Source organism: Schistocerca gregaria, chromosome X (assembly GCF_023897955.1).
Source record: "Schistocerca gregaria isolate iqSchGreg1 chromosome X, iqSchGreg1.2, whole genome shotgun sequence".
NCBI lineage: Eukaryota > Metazoa > Arthropoda > Insecta > Orthoptera > Acrididae > Schistocerca > Schistocerca gregaria.
Genome location: NC_064931.1, coordinates 659033371 through 659054420, shown reverse-complemented (window position 1 = coordinate 659054420; position 21050 = coordinate 659033371). Strand labels below are relative to the sequence as shown.

Here is a 21050-nt window from a genome sequence, read left to right as displayed (position 1 = left end):
TGTTTGGATGTGCTCATCGGCAAATTTATCAGCATATGTAACACACTATGGTCAAAGAACCCTAAATGTACAAAACATATAGTGTGCCCTATTCCACCAGCTACTTGGACAAGACATCTTATACTTGTAGATGACACTCTTTGTGTGTCGAATGATATTACAGAAACAATGGAATCTGAATTCTGTTCCAGACACTTTTCTATGTCTTTTCCAGTGCTGGGGTAGTTGCATATCTCCCATAGTGGAGCAGTTGTGTTGACTTTTATAAATGTGTGGCTCCTCCTTCCATCCTTGAATTTTTCTCAAAAAGTGATGTGCCAATCTGAACTTCAGTATCACAACACAGTCTATTTCAGGAGATCTCATGCAATTCCCAGTAATATATAATATGTGTACATATAAGAATTCACTGTTACTGTTAATTAAGATATCTATTTCACTCAGTTTTTTCTTGAACCCTGAAAGTTAGTATTTTTGTTTCTTTTCTATTTCTTTGGTGATGTACCTTGGTGTCTCTTTTAAAAGTCATCAGGGGCATTATCTCAGGTGTTTCAGCAGGTACTTGCAATTTTCTTTTTGCATTGTGTAGCTGGAGTCAGCCCAAAGAAACAGTGCTCATCACGTCTTTCGTGCAATGCCCAGTGTCAACAGAAATTGTTGGTATGTTTCTCATTACAAACAAAATAATTTTTAAAGCAGAAATCAAACAGTGGAAAATCCAGGATGGAATGTATTAATATTATGAAAAGGGAAGTTGCCACTTACCATATATGCTGAGGCGCAGATACGGACAACAAAAAAGACTATCACAAAGAAGCTTTTAGCCAGCAAAGCTTTTATCAAAAATAGATGACACACACACTCACACATGTACGCACTCATATGGCTGCAGTCTCTGGCAACTAAAGCCACACTGCGAGCAGCAGCACCATTGCATGATGGGATTGGCGACTGGGTGGGTGCCAGAGATTGCAGTCGTGAGTGTGTGTGTGTGTGTGTTTTTTCTGTTTCTGATGAAAGTCTTGCTGGCCGAAAGCTTATTTGTGACAGTCTTTTTGTTGTGCCTATTGTGCCTATCTGCGACTCAGCATTTCAAAGAGTGGCAACTTTCCTTTTCATAATATTTTTAAAGCAGAATTTTACATGTCCTTTCGATAGAGTGGTTCCAGAGTAGTCTAGTGTAATATTTGTTTTACTGATATGTATTAAGAAGAATAAACAGCAATGGAGCAGCTACTCAGTAGCTCTGTATGCTTGGTGGTTGCAATTAGTGAGGGCCAGGGAAGTGCTGTTTCTGCTGGAGTACTGGTTATTCTTAGAGTTTTACTGTCCCTGTTAGTAAATACCATTATAACAAATGTCACACCAGACTAATCTGAGACCACTTTATCAAATGAGTGTGTAAAATTCTACTTTTAAAATCATTTTGTTTGTGATGGGAAACAAACCAATGCTTCCTGTTGACACAGGGCATCACATGGAATACATGAGGAGCGCTATTTGTTTGGGCAGACTCAGTTACACAATGCAAAAACAAAACTGTAAATATTTGCTAAAACACCAAAGAACATGTGCCTGATGACTGTTAGGAGAGACACCCTTTATACATGTACGCATGGAAAATATCCTGAAAGGCAAATAGATAGAACAGTTGGCTGTTGAGAGTTAAAAACCTCATCCTCTGCTGTATTCCACCTTGGCTTTAATTGGACAATTTAAAGCAGCTGGATTTCTTGAAGCTGATGGTAGAAATTCTGCAAGTGATGTTACAGTTAAAGCTGCTGGATTTCTTGAAGCTGCTGGTTGAATTTCTACAAGTGATGTTACAGCTGCTGTTCTCAATATTTTTGCTGCTGCCAGTTGTGTTACTAGTGGTGTTGAGTCTTCAGTTACATTTCTATTTGCTGATGTATTTGTTTTGAGTCAACCGGTTTTCTCTGTTCCTTTGCCATAGTTGATATGCCTGTATCTAAAATTGGTGGTTCCTTATCTGAATCTGTTCACTGTAATTATTCTAGAACTGTTACTCTTGGCACTCTGTTGTTCACCTGTTACAAAAATTATTTTGACCATTAATTCTTTGTCTTCTGCATTCAGATTGAGCCCATGAGCTGTGTGCAAGTGTCTATCTCCAGTAACATCAACAAAACATACACCTCCTGGAAATGGAAAAAAGAACACATTGACACCGGTGTGTCAGACCCACCATACTTGCTCCAGACACTGCGAGAGGGCTGTACAAGCAATGATCACACACACAGCACAGCAGACACACCAGGAACCGCGGTGTTGGCCGTCGAATGGCGCTAGCTGCGCAGCATTTGTGCACCACCGCCGTCAGTGTCAGCCAGTTTGCCGTGGCATACGGAGCTCCATCACAGTCTTTAACACTGGTAGCATACCGCTACAGCGTGGATGTGAACCGTATGTGCAGTTGACGGACTTTGAGCGAGGGCGTATAGTGGGCATGCGGGAGGCCGGGTGGACGTACCGCCGAATTGCTCAACACGTGGAGCGTGAGGTCTCCACAGTACATCGATGTTGTCGCCAGTGGTCGGCGAAAGGTGCACGTGCCCGTCGACCTGGGACCAGACCGCAGCGTCGCACGGTTGCACGCCAAGACCGTAGGATCCTACGCAGTGCCGTAGGGGACCGCACCGCCACTTCCCAGCAAATTAGGGACACTGTTGCTCCTGGGGTAACGGCGAGGACCATTCGCAACCATCTCCATGAAGCTGGGCTACGGTCCCACACACCGTTAGGCCGTCTTCCGCTCACGCCCCAACATCGTGCAGCCCGCCTCCAGTGGTGTCGCGACAGGCATGAATGGAGGGACAAATGGAGACTTGTCGTCTTCAGCGATAAGAGTCGCTTCTACCTTGGTGCCAATGATGGTCGTATGAGTGTTTGGCGCCGTGCAGGTGAGTGCCACAATCAGGACTGTATACGACCGAGGCACACAGGGCCAACACCCGGCATCATGGTGTGGGGAGCGATCTCCTACACTGGCCGTACACCTCTGGTGATCGTCGAGGGGACACTGAATAGTGCACGGTACATCCAAAGCGTCATTGAACCCATCGTTCTACCATTCCTAGACCGGCAAGGGAACTTGCTGTTCCAACAGGACAATGCACGTCCGCATGTATCCCGTGCCACCCAACGTGCTCTAGAAGGTGTAAGTCAACTACCCTGGCCAGCAAGATCTCCGGATCTGTCCCCCATTGAGCATGTTTGGGACTGGATGAAGCATCGTCTCACGTGGTCTGCACGTCCAGCACAAACGCTGGTCCAACTGAGGCGCCAGGTGGAAATGGCATGGCAAGCCATTCCACAGGACTACATCCAGCATCTCTACGATTGTCTCCATGGGAGAATAGCAGCCTGCATTACTGCGAAAGGTGGATAGACACTGTACTAGTGCCGACATTGTGCATGCTCTGTTGCCTGTGTCTATGTGCCTGTGGTTCTGTCAGTGTGATCATGTGATGTATCTGACCCCAGGAATGTGTCAATAAAGTTTCCCCTTCCTGGGACAATGAATTCACGGTGTTGTTATTTCAATTTCCAGGAGTGTATATTATAATGCTCTTTTGCTTTTATACTTAGCTTTACACAGGATTTTGTGCCTAATTTCTTGGGTCACTCATAACCATTGATATAAGCCACACCTATATTGCATATCTGCAACAAGGACATCAGTAGCAGAATTTTGTTCTTTTTGTTGCAATGCTGTGTGCATCTGCCCAAAGAAAACATGGACTTTGTTGTGCAAGAAGATCATTTGCAGTTATGTACCATTGTAATCATGGGGGATCCTGACAGTAGTGTGCTCTGGATTGTATTGCCAATTATTTATGCTTAAATTTTTCATGTAAGCTGCATAATTCCTGACATGATTGTCTGATTAAATGAATATTTTAATTTTTCACAATAGAGGCTGTCTGCATGCACTCTTGTCTTTTTACATAGTTGTAATACTCACTGCCTAATTTGCCTTCCAAATATGTCATACTTGTGCATGATAACCACTGTTCTTGGCTGTCCAGTATTGTTTATGTTGTTTGAAGTATTATGATTGCTTTAGATGCAAAGACGCTGCCCAACACATTTCATACATTTGTGACATTTTTGTAAATCATTATTACTGTTTCCTTCTTATTTAGTTCAGTCTTTACACTTATAAGTTCAGCTTTTAATTTTTTACACACTCACACAACTTGTACCAGTTCTGTCTGAGATATAAACAGCTGTGTTCACTGTTTCTGCCCACAAAAGCTTAGGCAAACCCTGATCTAACAACATATTTTTAGCTAGTTCCACAACACTTTTATTGGTATACTCAACACATGTGTTCTGCCCTGGAATATAATGATTTGGGACACTGAATTGTACAACATTTAATTTCACCGAATCTTTCTCATCAGTATTCTCAAATTCCCATCCACCATCACAGTCAAATGCTTTTGGTGATCAGCTACAAAAATTCTTCACAATGCTCAGCATTTCTGCAATCTTCTCTACAGTCTCAGACTTCTGCTTGAGGAAATATACCCTATGTAGTTTTGAAAAATCATTTGTAAAGCACAGATAATGTTCAGCTTCTCTCAGTAATTTATTCCCACACAGATCACCATGAATCATTTCTCTAGACTTTGTAACACACTGCTGTCATGACTGAAAACCGCTCTGATGATGCTTCCCCTTAGCACATGCCTCACAAAATTCTTCATCAAACTCTAGAACTTCAACACTTAAACATGACATTTGCTCTGATGAAAAAAGTGTTCATTAAAAAATTTTCAGAGATTCCTTTGATGCAAGATTTACCTTAGGATCACAAGGATCTACATCTACAATGACACTGTGCAAGCCACCATACAGTGTGTTGTGGAAGGTATGCTCTACCACTATTAGTCATTTTCTTCCTTGTTCCACTCAAAAATATAGCAAGAGAAAAACAACTGTCTATATGCCTCTGTACAAGCCCTAATTTCTCATATCTTATCTTCATGGTCCTTATGTGCAATGTATACACATCAAAAAAAGTTTTGCATCACCCCGGTTTCCAGAACTCCTGAAGATAGACAGTGACTGTGGATATTGTATCACAGACACAGTCCCTTAGACTGTTCAGAGATGTCACTAAACCTGCCCAAAGATGTAAACAACCATGCATGAGCAGTGCCTATTGGATGGAGGGGTTCCAACAGCCGATCAGTTCCAGTCACTCCACCAGCAAGGAAGTACATGGCTTGTGTCGTCTGCAGTTCAACTATGCTCATATAGTCAATACAGCAGTTCAATCATGTCCACATTATCACTTTGTGCCAGGAAGGGCTCTCAACAAGGGAAGTGTCCAGACATCTCGGAGTGAACCAAAGTGATGTTGCTCGGACATGGAGCAGATACAGAGAGACAGGAACTGCCTCGCTGAGGCAGCCAAAGAGCTGCTACTGTAGTGGATAACTGTTGCCTATGGATTATGGCTCACAGGAACCCTGACAGCAATGCCACCATGTTGAATAATGCTTTCCGTGCAGCCACATTATGTCATGTTATGGTTCAAACTATGCGCAATAGGCTGCATGATGCGCAACTTCACTCCCGACATTCATGGCGATGTCCATCTTTGCAACCATGACACCATGCAATGCAGTACAAATGGACTCAGCAACATGCCGAATGGACTGCTCAGGATTGGCATCATGTTCTCCTCACCAATGAGTGTCGCATATGACTTCAACCAGACAATTGTCAGAGACGTGTTTGGAGGCAAGCCAGTCAGGCTGAACACCTTAGACACACTGTCCAGTGAGTGCAGCAAGGGGAAAGTTCCCTGCTGTTTTGGGGTGGCATTATGTGGGGCAATGTATGCCAGTGGCGGTCATGGAAGGCACTGTAAAGGTTGTACGATTTGTGAATGCCATCCTTCGACTGATAGAGCATCCATATTGGCAGCATATTGGCGAGACATTTGTCTTCATGGATGAAAATTTGCGTCGCCATCATGCATTTCTTGAGAATGACTTCCTTTAGGCTAATGCCATCTCTCAATTAGAGTGGCCAGCATGTTCTCCAGACAAGAACCCTACCAAACATGCCTGTGATAGACTGAAAAAGGCTGTTTATGGATAACGTGACCCACATACCACTCTGAGGGATCTACGCCGAATCGCCGTTGAAGAGTGGGACAATGTGGACTAACAGTGCCTTTATGAACTTGTGGATAGTATGCCATGATGAATACAGGCATTCATCAATACAAACAAATGTGCTACTGGGTATTAGAGGTAACGGTGTGTACAACAGTCTGGACCACCACATCTGAAGGTTTCACTGTATGATGATACAACATGCAATGTATGGTTTTCATGAGCAATAAAAAGGGTGGAAATGCTGTTTATGTTGATCTCCATTCCAATTTTCTGTACAGGTTCCAAAACTGTTGGAACCGAAGTGATGCAAAACTTTTTTTGATGTGTGTATGTTGGCAGTAGTAGAATCATTTGGCAGTCGGCTTCAAATTCCGGTTCTCTAAATTTCCTCAATCTGGTTCTCTAAATTTTCTCAATAGTTCCTCCTGAAAAGAATGTTGCCTTACCTCAGGGATTTCCATTTGAGTTTCCTAAGCATCTCCTTAACACTTATGTGCTGTCCGAACCTACTGGTAACAAATCTAGCAGCCTGCTAGAATTAGTTCTGTCATTCAAATCAACAGCTTCAATAAATTGCCACTACATATACCACATGCTTGAACAATGACATTGTTTCAGAAATTGCACTAAGTAAAAGTCTAATCCCTTGTCCATAGCAGACGACAGAGAGGAAGAGATTTCTTTTTTATCCTCTGGAGTATACAAAATATAATTCATGTGGCATTACATACACTCTCCATTGACAAAAGCTTCAAAGTAAATAGTCCCTTTTCCTAGCATGTTCATAGCCGAATCATTGCTCATGCATATCTACAGAGATTTTGCAAATTTGGTAACAAATATGTACCACTTAGTATTCTTAGCCATGTGATTCATCACTCCACAATCAGCAGTCATTTAGTTCTTGTCTAATTCTGCACTCAATACTTCAATAATGAAAGCCTGGTCAGGCATTTCGCTTTTATTTTGGCTATGAACATGTTTTTGTTTTTGTTTGACACTTCTACCCTTCTTTTGAATATGACCAAATCCACCACACACAGCTTCATTTTGTATGTCAACATTTGCACTTATTTCACAAAATAACATTCAATCCAGTGGTACCATCTGCATTTATTTTAAAATTTGCATTGATAGTGAATAGTGTCACTGGCATGTCTTGTTTAACTGCGAGCAGTGTGTCAAGTACTCATACGATTAATAACGATTCATTATGTTTCACACTGAGTTTGTGCATGAGAAGGACAAAGTTTTCAAAATGAGTGAGGTGTTTTACCATGTCCTCATCTGAAATCTTATAAAAACTGAAAACTACTGAACAAACAGAATGTGCAGTTTGCTTTGTTTTCTGTTCAAACATAGCATGTAGCTTGTTCCACATATCTCGCACAATCTCACGTCCGACTGACAATACCATGAGTTTTGCTTCAACAGTTCTAATAATGATCTGACTAACTGCATGATCAGCCTTTTCTTATGTTTTTAGTGTATATTTTATTGTTGTAGCATCCACAGACAATGCTTCTGGTTTTTTCACATCAATAATACACACCTTGTACACACTGTGTGATGCACATAGTATGTTTCATTCTGATAACTTCCATATGGTCTCATTTTGAGCCCCACATTGTTTCTCAGTGACTGGAAATCCATTGTAGCCATGTAAAATAGTACAGATGTACAGCTGCAATATTTACTTGGAAATTGGCCACATACAATGTGAACTGTAAAAATCGCACAACATATGCAAACTTGAAACTTCCTGGCAGATTAAATCTGTGTGCCGGACCGAGACTCGAACTCGGGACCTTTGCCTTTTGCGGGCAAGTGCTCATTCTGGAAACATCCAGCAGGCTGTGGCTAAGCCATGTCTCCGCAATATCCTTTCTTTCAGGAGTGCTAGTTCTGCAGGGTTCGCAGGAGAGCTTCTGCAAAGTTTGGAAAGTAGGAGACGAGATACTGGCAGAAGTAAAGCTGTGAGGATGGGGAGTGAGTCATGCTTGAGTAGCTCAGTTGGTAGAGCACTTGCCCGCGAAAGCAAAGGTCCTGAGTTCAAGTCTTAGTCCGGCACATAGTTTTAGTCTGCCAGGAAGTTTCATATCACCGCACACTCGACTGCAGAGTGAAAATCTCATTATGTGCAAACATGTTTCTGCTGTCACAAGATGTACAATAACAGTACCCATCTTTTTTCTTGAACTGTGGACTGCGTCCATAACCTTTTGTAGAAGATTAAAGAAAAGAGGGCAGCATGAAGCACATGCACAATGTTATTACTATATCAAGACACATGTACAATGAGGTGATAGGGGTCATGGGATAGCGATATGCACGTATACAGATGGCAGTAGCATCAAGCACACAAGGTATAAAAGGATAGTTTGTTAGCAGAGTTCTCATTTGTACTCAGGTGATTCATGTGGAAAGGTTTTCAACATGATAATGGCCACATAATGGGAATCAACAAACTTTGAATATGGAATGGCAGTTGGAACTAGACGCATGGGTCACTCCATTTTGGAAATCATTTGGGAATTCAATATTCCAAGATGCACAGTGTCAGGAGTGTGCTGAGAATACCAAATGTCAGGCATTATATCTCACCATGGACAATGTAGTTACCAATGGCCTTAACTTGATGACTGAGAGCAATGGTGTTTGCATCGAGTTGTCTGTGCTTAAAGTCAAGCAACCTTGTGTGAAATAAGTACAGAAATTAATGTGGGACATACAATGGACATATCTGTCAGAAGGCTGTGGTGAAATTTGGCATTAATGGGCTGTGGCAGCAGATGACTGATGCAAGTGCCTTTGCTAACAGCATGACATTACTTGCAGCACCTCTCCTGGGCTCATGACCACATCTGGACAACTGGAAAACTGAGGTCTGGTCAGATGAGTCCTAATTTCAGTTGTTAGGAGGTGATGGTAGGGTTCAAGTGTGGTTCACACCCCAAGAAGCCCTAGACCCAAGTTGTCAACAAGGTACTGTGCAAGCTGGTGGTGGTTTCGTAATGGTGTGGGCTGTGTTTACATGGTATGGACTCAGTCCTCTAGTCCAGCTAAACTGACCATTTGCTGGGAATGGTTATGTATGACTACTTGGAGGCCATTTGTAGCTATTCATGGACTTGATGTTCCCAAATAATAATGGAATTTTTATGGCTGACAATGTGCTATGCCCCTGGGCCACATTTGTTCACAACTGCTTTTAAGAATATTGTGGTCAATTAAAATGAATGATTTTGCCATCTAGATCACACTACATAAATCACATCAAACATACACTCCTGGAAATGGAAAAAAAGAACACATTGACACCGGTGTGTCAGACCCACCATACTTGCTCCAGACACTGCGAGAGGGCTGTACAAGCAATGATCACATGCACGGCACAGCAGACACACCAGGAACCACGGTGTTGGCCATCGAATGGCGCTAGCTGCACAGCATTTGTGCACCACCGCCGTCAGTGTCAGCCAGTTTGCCGTGGCATACGGAGCTCCATCGCAGTCTTTAACACTGGTAGCATGCCGCGACAACGTGGATGTGAACCGTATGTGCAGTTGACGGACTTTGAGCGAGGGCGTATAGTGGGCATGCGGGAGGCCGGGTGGACGTACCGCCGAATTGCTCAACACGTGGGGCGTGAGGTCTCCACAGTACATCGATGTTGTCACCAGTGGTCGGAGGAAGGTGCACGTGCCCGTCGACCTGGGACCGGACCGCAGCGACGCACGGATGCACGCCAAGACCGTAGGATCCTACGCAGTGCCGTAGGGGACCGCACCGCCACTTCCCAGCAAATTAGGGACACTGTTGCTCCTGGGGTATCGGCAAGGACCATTCGCAACCATCTCCATGAAGCTGGGCTACGGTCCCGCACACCGTTAGGCCGTCTTCCGCTCACGCCCCAACATCGTGCAGCCCGCTTCCAGTGGTGTCGCGACAGGCGTGAATGGAGGGACAAATGGAGACGTGTCGTCTTCAGCGATGAGAGTCGCTTCTGCCTTGGTGCCAATGATGGTCGTATGTGCGTTTGCCCGCGTGCAGGTGAGCGCCACAATCAGGACTGTATACGACCGAGGCACACAGGGCCAACACCCGGCATCATGGTGTGGGGAGCAATCTCCTACACTGGCTGTACACCTCTGGTGATCGTCGAGGGGACACTGAATAGTGCACGGTACATCCAAACCGTCATTGAACCCATCGTTCTACCATTCCTAGACCGGCAAGGTAACTTCCAACAGGACAATGCACGTCCGCATATATCCCGTGCCACCCAACGTGCTCTAGAAGGTGTAAGTCAACTATCTTGGCCAGCAAGATCTCCGGATCTGTCCCCCATTGAGCATGTTTGGGACTGGATGAAGCGTCGTCTCACGCAGTCTGCACGTCCAGCACGAACACTGGTCCAACTGAGGCGCCAGGTGGTAATGGCATGGCAAGCCGTTCCAGATTACTACATCCAGCATCTCTACGATTGTCTCCATAGGAGAATAGCAGCCTGCATTGCTGCGAAAGGTGGATATACACTGTACTAGTGCCGACATTGTGCATGCTCTGTTGCCTGTGTCTATGTGCCTGTGGTTCTGTCAGTGTGATCATGTGATGTATCTGACCCCAGGAATGTGTCAATAAAGTTTCCCCTTCCTGGGACAATGAATTCACGGTGTTGTTATTTCAATTTCCAGGAGTGTGTATGGGACATAAATCAGAAGTTAGTTTGTGCACAAAATCCTGGACCAGCGACTCTTACACAAATAAGAACAACTATAGCTACAGGATGGGTCAATATTCCTGCAGGGGATTTCCATCAACTAGTTGAGTTCATACCATTCTTCAATATGCCTGACAAAAGTAGGTCCAACATGATATTAGGAAGCATCTCATCACTTTTGTCACCTCTGTGTATTTAGATGGGGCGGGGGGGGGGGGGGGGAGGGGGCGGGGAAATAGAGAGAGAAATGTAGAGATGTGCTCCATAGCAAAGAGGTTAATGTCAACATTTCACTTCAACAGTTTAATGATTTTTTTAACCATCACGGACTACCAATGTTGCCTCTGCCCTATTTTTCTATGATCAAAGACTGTTGATCATAGTGACATCTGTATAAATAATAGTGGAGCAGTGGGGGAGATGGGATTTAGTTGTCATTCATTTCGATTTTGGTGGACAGTTTCAACAGAAGGTGCTTTTTGTCATTAATGATCATTGTCCTATCCTGCATAACAACACTAATAGTAGGATGGTAGAAAATACTATATCAGCAACCAAATACGATATTCATTTTGACAACATCTTGGTCATATGATCTTAGGTAATGAAAGAAAAGTATTGAATAATGGAATCAGCAATAATGACACGGTAACAATATTTAGAGAGAATTTACACAAAAATAAGAGTAAAATATTTAGTAATCAGACACTACAGCGATGAATTTAATTCCTTCTTAGATATATTAAAAAAAAACTATTTTTGATCCTGTTTCCAATAAATCAGATAAGGAAAATTTCAAAAGAAGATTTGGAGGAAAAACTGTGGTCTAAATTTGAGATAAAATAACTGTGTGCAAAGCAAAAGATCAAGACAAGTTATTCTGTTAATTTTAGGCTTTGCCAGTATATGATGTTGTTGAAATGTTCAAAGTAATAACAGATGCAGATCCAGGGTTTGATTCTGGGAGATCACTGGACCACTGGTGATTGCTCTCTCTCTCTCTCTCTCTCTCTCTCTCTCTCTCTCTCTCTCTCTCTCACTCACTCACTCACTCACACACACACACACACACACACACACACACACACACACACACACACACACAAACACACAAACACACACATATGACATCCACGTTTAGCATGCCACAGAGGTGTAGGAGTTTCATAATAATAACAATAATAATAAAAGCAAATTGCATATTTTTAAAAATTTATTTTTAATAATTTGTTTGCATTAGTGGTTAGTACAATAGAGTGCAGTTCCCATGCTTTTGGGTGACCCCCATGACATTCCCCCCAGTCATTTATTCCCATTTATACTTGGGTGTTCAGCCATGTGGAAATGTCCAAATGGAGAAATATTTTGACAAGCTGACTTGTTGCCATCTACTATTGACATTTCATGTAACTTTGCCACTTTCTTAGTTTGTGCCCAACATAAAACTTCCCCTTGGGTGTGTGCTTTAGGGAAATGGTTATAATAAAAAATTATAATGCAAAGTGAAATTTATCATTCTCAATTTTAAGAACATAAAACCAGGGAAAATGAAAGACCTTTTAGAATTACACAAAATCTATCAGGAGAATTATTCAAAAGGAAAGAAGCAAATGCACAGTGGCAAAAAATTAGTACTGGACTCTATGTTAGGAAGATATAATTTCCATAGATGGACGGTGTGTGTTCCATGAAGTGACATCAGCTCGTATAACAACACCATCAATGAAACTACAGTAATCGTAATGTTTTGTCATTGACAGTGGAATATAGTAGTCAGTCAGTGAGTCCGAAATGTGTATTTATGAAAGACTTAAATAGTGAGTCTCAGAACCAGGCTTATGTAAATCACACATGCTTTAAATGTTATCTTCTTCCTCTCAATGTTTTCACCTACCTTTGAGGAATGGTTCTACAGTGGAACACATGTTAAAGTTGTTGATGATAAGGCATCAGTAGCCTATCTGCTACAAAGGCTTATTTACACAAACCCATATTTGGGTCAGCAATTAAATTTTATCAAGAACACAGAAAAAGAATTCAGATGTCACTTCTATTAGTTTGTAAGAGTTTTAACTGTGCAGACTAAAACATTTTACTGTGTCAAACTTTATTGTATTGACGACTTCTTCTCCAGGCTAAGCTAGTCCTTAATCAATTCCATATAACTGAAATCTATGGAAGATGATGTATGAATTAACATTTTCAGTCATTTAACTATATTTCTGTAGTTTTAGTATTTTTCAGTAAGTGCATGTAACTTGTGCTAGAATGAACACTGTATTAAATGTATCATGATATTTAATAGTAGTTTTATTCACATTGCGATTTATTTTAATTTACAGTTCATTCTCTCAAAAGTATTTATTCCATTTACATACGTCATGGGGGTAGAAGCTGATCAAGTTGAATATGTGTCCCAGCTGATAGGCATAAAGACACTTGTAAATGAATTTGTGGCATATCAGAAACTTGGTGAAATGCTGGACCAGAATCTTCTCACAGTAAGCAGAATATTTTAAAAATATTTTTCTAATGAAAAAACTATATAGCTGCCTAAAGAAGTTTATCTAGTATGTATTTTATCCATGGTTATACAGTTTTGTAGTATCTGTTCTCTGCAAAGTTTGTGTATCACCCACCAGTTGCTCACTTATGATATTGTGCTGTTAGTCACAGTAAAATAGATTCAACAATACTAATCACAGTGAGACATTTCATTGCATCTTCCAGAGCATAATATTAAAATAGCTGTGGAAAATTACAGCATGAACATTATCATAGAGTTTGTTATATTAACAACAAATCCAGTGCTGTAAATATTTGTATAATATTTATCAAGTGGAAGTCAAAGAGTAGTGTCAAAAATATTTTAGGCAAGACATCATCATACAGTATCCCTTGAATAAAAGCATGAACACCTGTAACAGTTCTGACACATAATTTAAAAAAGAGAATTTCAAACTATCACTTAGAAATGATCAGTAGAAAGAGAAAGTACTGTAGAAATGGCATCATATCACACCTTAACCTGGTGTTCAGTTTTTTCTGTATTGTGCAATAAATAATAAACTGAGCAGCATAATGCCATTTCTAAAATTTATAAAAGCTGTGGAACACAGTTACCATAAAACATTGCCGGCCGCGGTGGCCATGCGGTTCTAGGCGCTGTAGTCCGGAACCGCGCGACTGCTATGGTCGCAGGTTCAAATCCTGCCTCGGGCATGAATGTGTGTGATGTCCTTAGGTTAGTTAGGTTTAAGTAGTTCTAAGTTCTAGGGGACTGATGACCTCATATGTTAAGTCCCATAGTTTATCAGAACCTTATATAGCTGATAACTTGGATTTCACAGAATGTTAGTGTTATCTGACAATAAACTGCTACTGCAGCAGGCCTTTCCCCTTCAATAATAGTGTATGGCACTGTTTAATGTTCAAAATTTTTTGAATATTTTCACTGATTTGAAATTGTGACAGTTGAATGGGGGTAGTCACTGCAATGACCATCTATACTGTTTCTCAGTCTGTCGATGTGCAATTAAAACAGAATTAAGTTACTCTTAAGTTACATTTTATACAGTTTATGGGAGCATGCTGTTTCTCTGATTTCTTATAACAATGTCTTCTTGAGCTCCACCTGTAACCTAAGAGAGATAACACTATTGACAAGAGTGACGGTCCCCTCCCATACTCTTCCTTCACATAAACAGACAATGTTACTTACATTACGTAGTAACTGCTCATTGCAGCACATTAGTGTGTGACTACACATGAAATTCTCAGCAGCTGACCTCCCAACTATCATCAATGGAAGCTACATATGCTGTGACAAATTAGTCAACACAGTAGCAGAAGTAACAGTAAATGGACAATTTAGTGTTCTATATAGTGTCATAAAACGATACATAGAACAACTGATACGTAAGACACAGGACTGATGCTGAAAATCAGTGTGTTTATCAGTTATGTTCAGTGAGTGATGAGAGTCCTAAAAACAGGACTTATTTATGTCTACACATATGTCCATATTCTGAAGTTCTACCATATTTTACTTCTTGCATAGTGTAATAGTACATTTTAGTGAACTGCTGAGCTTTGATACAACTGAAGGGTTCAATATTGGTTCATTTCTTTTGTATTGATGTTACATTCACCATAAAAAGCCCCAGGACCTCCTCGTCTTCATCTAAATCTGTATCTACAGCTACATTCACTTCTATACCCTGAAAACTGCTGTGAAGGATATAGCGAAAGATAATTTCCATTGTATCGCAAATTAGGGTGTCTTTCACTTCATACATTTATGGAAGCATGGAAAAAAGATTGCTCGAATAACTCTGTGTATGTTGTTGTCTTCATTGTACTTAAGGGAGTGATACATAAAGTGTTGAAGTATATTCCTATATCCCTCACACTACACTGGTTTTTGAAACTTTTTAAGTATGCTTTTGTGGTCAATTGACATATATCTTGAAGTGTACTGACAAAGACTTCCATGACCAAAATATTAAACCACTAATGTTATCATATTGGGAATGATTGAGTGAGAATCATCTTATTATAAATGTACAAAAAAGAACTCGCATCAATTTCAGCATTTCATCTCAAAAACGAGAAATCTCCAGTATATTCCTAAACAACCAAGAGCCATACAGTGTAAGTTCTATAAAGCTTTTTGGTATATGGCTTGAAGAAAATCTTAAGCTGAATACCTGTGTCAATTATATATAAAATAAACTGCCAACAGTATGTTATGTTCTAAAGGTGCTCAGCATATCAGTCAAATTTAGTTATACAACAAATATATTATTCTTACTTTTAATTCAAATTACAATATCGAATTACTTCTGGGGAAACTCAGCCTTGGAAAAAAGGCAATTCATATAATATGCAATCTGAGACAGAATGAATCATGTAGACATCATTTCAAGAGACTTGTCATTGTGATGCTACTACATGTTTACATTTACAATACTATGTCATGAGTTTAGAACTACCTATTAAACAAAGACAGCTCATTGACATTAAATGAACAGTTTCTTAGTTATGAAATGAGAGAGCAGTCGGACCTTCACATGATTCAGTCCAGAACAACTTGTTACCAAAAAAGTGTGCCTCGTGTTGGGATGCAGGTGTATGATAATTTACCAGATGAAGTTTAATGAGCAGAAATGCTAAGAGCTTGTATGTGAGCAAAGCTTTTAAATGGTAAATGATTTTCTGAAAAACATTATACATGTTAGCTCATCACTTAATAAATGTTCATTTATGCCTGATAATTATGTGTAGTGTGAGTTTCCTTAATGTGCGTAGTATATTAGCCTATATTTATCACTGGTTTTGCTCCCATCATATTCCATTACATCACATATTATTTTATCTTATTGTGAAAAAAGAAAAAAAATTACAACCCACCTAACTTGGTTTTTGTATGACATATGACTTCAGAATACATAATAGTTGGCATGGAGGAGGTCATTCTGTTAAAGATATTTGTTTTTTCATGTAGTCCACCTGTTGTATACCCTCACCTCAAAACTACTAAAACATGCATAATACTAATACCAAATTTTGTTTCAGTCAGCAGTATTCTACTCAGTTCTTTGTTTACATTGCTTTCAGGTGTGTTTACATATGATAATTTGGGTTGTTGCAACACCTCTATCAACCCTACAATTACATGTGCAGTTGCTGCTGCTTCTGCTATTCCATTTACCCTTAATGTTGTACTTTCTGTCTGTACTGAAGCATCAACCTTTTGTTCCTAATATAATAACCTAATTATCTCCATCTAACTGTTAACCAATGGCCTTATGTTCACATTACACATTACAAATGCACTCAATCGTATGTGGCCTCTCTATCCATCCCCCACTCCCTCCCTCTCTGATACACATATCCACACTTTGTGTCCACTTAACTTTGTAGAGAACAGTAATTTTCCTTCAACAGTATAGTGATTATGTGCAATAGGGGACAGTGAATAAGTGATTCCAGCAGTAATTTTGTTATTATGATATCCTTTTTTACAAAATTATTTTTATACCTAGCAAAAAATGCACACAAAACAGTACCAGTACATGTATGTTATTCTGTTTTTATATGTTCACGAAAATTAATTCTAAGTAACACTTTGCTTCATTTAATTATTAAAGATGAGTCTTGCAAATTGGTGTGCATACTAATTAGTTAGTGTTTTACTTTCAGCCCAGATCTGAAATAATAGCCACATATGCACTGTGTGGGTTTTCTAACCCTAGCTCTGTTGGTATAATGATTGGTGCATTATCTGCCTTGGCTCCTAACCGAAGGGCAGCAATAACAGAAGTAGCATTCAGAGCACTTATAGCTGGATCTGCAGTTTGTTTCATGACAGCATGTATTGCAGGTTTGTAGATGCAATTTGCAAAATTTTTGAAATAGACTTATTTGTTAAGCTTAAGTGTAGCTGCCACTACACAAAATTTATTCCATTCAGACGTTACCGGCCAATAAGAAGAGCGTACTGAAAAAAAAAAATGAAAAAAAACTTTCTTTTCTTGCTCCATGAGCTCTATGGACTTGTAACTAACACAGAGTGTGAGTCAGATCCAAACTCTACTCCCACAATTATTACTAATTTCTCTTACATCTCCTTTATGAACATTACATTGTTGAACAGTCCTATTAAAAAAAAAGACAAAGTCATGTTATGATAGGAGGAGCAGACAGAATTTTAAAATAATTATCTCATATAATTAGCTCCATGCTATTTTTTGGCAAGAGATGTGGGAACTTCTACAAAGTAAGGAATGGAATGAAGCATTGAATTTTGTGTAACATTATTATATACACACTGATGAGCCAAAATGTTATGTCCACTTCCCACCACAAGGCTGAATGCCTCCTGGTGGTGTTGTGGGCATGTGACACAGTATGGAAAGAATGTAAGTGGAAGAGAGACAAATTGGCAATCATTATAGTGAAGATGCAGGCCACAAATGCAGAAATCCACTTATATAAGCAGTGATGCTGTGGCTGGAAATGGGAATCTCTGGCCGGCTGTGTGGCTGAGCAGTTCTAGGCACTTCAGTCTGGCACCGTGCGACCGCTCCGGTTGCAGGTTCGAATCCTGCCTCAGGTATGGATGTGTGTGATGTCCTTAGGTTAGTTAGGTTTAAGTAGTTCTAAGTCTAGGGGCCTGATGACCTCAGATGTTAAGTCCCATAGTGCTCAGAGCCATTTGAGAATCTCTGAAATGGTAAAGCTGGTACACTTGTTGGTGTACTACTGTTGTAAGCATCTATGGAAAATTGTTGAAGGATGGTGAAATAATGACTAGGCCATATAGTATTGGAGGACCATGTCTCATCACGAAACATCAGGATCCCCCACTGTGTACTCCAGGATAGGTAGCGATCTATGGTAGATCTGATGACAGAGTACAGTGCTGGTGCAGGCACAAGTGCTTCAGAGCAAGCTGTTCAAAGATTATTGTTGAAAATGGAACTCCATATCACATGACCCCTCCATATTTCTGTGTTGACCCAATGACATAAGCTATGATTGCAGTGGGCACAGTATCACTGAGTTTTCGTCATGGATCAATAGAAATGTGCCACCTGTCAAATGAATCTCATTTCATGTTACACTAGGTCAATAGTTGGGTCCTTAAGCCCTGTAATTCAGGCAAATGGCCGCACAAAACATGCACCACACCACAGATGAAGAGTGGTTAGGGCATAATTATGCTATGGGGTACACTGAGTTGGACTTCCATGGGCTCTGTGGGGATATTTGAAGGCATCATGACAGTAGTGAATTATGTGCACATTATTGGGGTCTATCCGAATCACTTCATGCTTGAAGACTCCCATTAGGGTTGGGTTGTTTGGGGGAAGAGACCAAATAGTGAGGTCATCAGCCTCACTGGATTAGGGAAGGACAGGGAAGGAAGTCGGCCGTGCCCTTTCAAAGGAACCATCCCAGCATTTGCCTGGAGTGATTTAGGGAAATCACGGAAAACTTAAATCAGGATGTGGGATTGAACAGTCGTCCTCCCGAATAGACTCCCATTAAGATGATGACATCTTCTAGCAGGGTAATGATCCTTGTCATAGGGTCATAATCATGCTACAGTGGTTCTAGGGACAGTATAGTTAACTCACATTGATGTTTTGGCCAGCAAATGTGCCTGATCTGTGTCCATTGGAACACATATGAGTCACCAGCTGTGTAGACATTTGGTGCGTAGACATCTGGTGTCCCACACTTCTGGAATCCTGTCAAGGACTTGTAGAATCCATGCCAGGCACAATCTCTGTTGTACTCTGTTTGAAAAGTGGGAAAAGATGCTATTAAACAGGTAGTCAGAATGTTTTGGTCATCAGTGTATATTCTCAACATAGGTTGACAAGGAGTCTGCATCAGAATTGTCATAGAGAAACAGGAACTTTTGTGTGCACAGCATTACCCTTAGGGCCAAAAAGATTCTTGAATAACAGATACATTATTGCCATCAGTACATTTACAAATTTATGATTGTAAATTGAATGTTCACATTATTCTCAGTACAAAAAATTCTCTGTACAAAGAAAGGAAAAAAAAATAGGTAAAATTTTTTTGTTATACTTTTCTTTTCCTACTCTAAAGTTCATATAACTCTTTATCTGAACTATCAAATATGCCAAATATTTACATATTCGATGAGCAGTCATTTTGTTTTATGGTATTTGCCAGAAAATTCCATAATATAAATTTACAAACTGCAACCACAAAACTGTATCAAATTATAGAACTGATATTAAAATGAATAAAGACACTGAATTGAAACATATTTACTCAAATTTTTGATCTCAGCATTTTTGCAATTGACTCACATGAAATGAGAAGATGAACTTTACAGTCTACATTCATTAAATTACTCTAAATGATGTCAGATAATACTTTATCCTGTGAAAGTAAGAAACATGAACACAATATGCAGGTAAACATAATAAAAGATGTTGTATCAAATATTTGCCAAGTCATAGGTATCATACAGCACAATTGAGAAATATATCACCTGCTTCCATATAGGACCAGTTTTGGGTATTGCATTATGTAGATGTCCTAATCTGGGATTTATATCTCAAGCTGTGGATGATTTCTGAGACAAAGAGGAAAATTCCTTGATCTAGCATAGAGAAGGTACTGACAGCTTTTTTTAATTTTTTTTTAATTTTTTTTTTGGAATGATCTGTCACATTTCTGTCTTCTCATGACTGACATGAAAAACATAGATGCATTTTTCGACAAGACTGAAAGATCAGTTATCTTGGAAACTGTTTATTTCATTCTGGGAGTGATAAGAATGTCTTGTACATTTGGTGCTCTGCAGCTTGAAGAAACTATGAATATGTCATATTAATGATTATGTATTTGACATAATCTGTTCCTTGACAGTGGTTTATTTTATCAGACTAATTTCATGCCTTTACCCACTATTAGTAATGTCTGTTATGGAAGATAAGTATTCCTTATATGTTATTTATAGCATATACTGTTTCAAGAAAAAATATACATAGGATAGGCTGGACAAAATTTCAAAGTAAGATTTAAAGAACATCTGACTCAAAATGCCATTAAATTATTTTCATATAGTTCACACTTAAAAGAACAAAAGCATATTGTGACATGACACGATACCTGTAAGTCCTGCACATTGCAAAAAAGATTGCTTACTAAATATTTTGAAAAAATAGAAATACACACACATGTATTTAAAAACATCCTAACATTAATTTAAATGAACAGAATGATGCATAAAAATGTAAACATTTCACAAGTTTTATTTGGTATACAACAAAATTTTGCACTGTTAACAGACATCATACAAATTAGCAGTAAAATTATTTATAGCCTATGATATAAAGCAAATAATTATCTTTTCCTGTACAACAATTGCCACTTAAAACTACGTAGTCTCACAAAAATTTCTTATGCTTATTGCATATACATGCTCACACTGGCATATGCTAAAAAGCAGTACAGATATGGCAAGTCACATTATGAGAACCGTACAATAAATAATATACAACCATCAAAAAATGTTTTTCATCACCCCGGTTCCCACAACTCCTGAAGACAGACATTGGCTGTGGATGTATCACAGATACAGTCCCTTTGAATGTTCAGAGATGTCACTAAACCCG

General features: G+C 39.8%; 1 protein-coding gene across 1 annotated transcript in view; it reads left to right on the top strand.

The window, feature by feature from the left end:
• LOC126299163 (solute carrier family 28 member 3-like) overlaps positions 1-21050 on the top strand; it is a 407308-nt gene that overhangs the window by 367983 nt on the left and 18275 nt on the right. Inside the window, exons 13-14 of the mRNA XM_049990926.1 lie at positions 13224-13382; positions 17086-17266. Coding sequence (XP_049846883.1) covers positions 13224-13382; positions 17086-17266 — 340 coding nt within the window. The remainder of the gene's footprint in view (positions 1-13223; positions 13383-17085; positions 17267-21050) is intronic.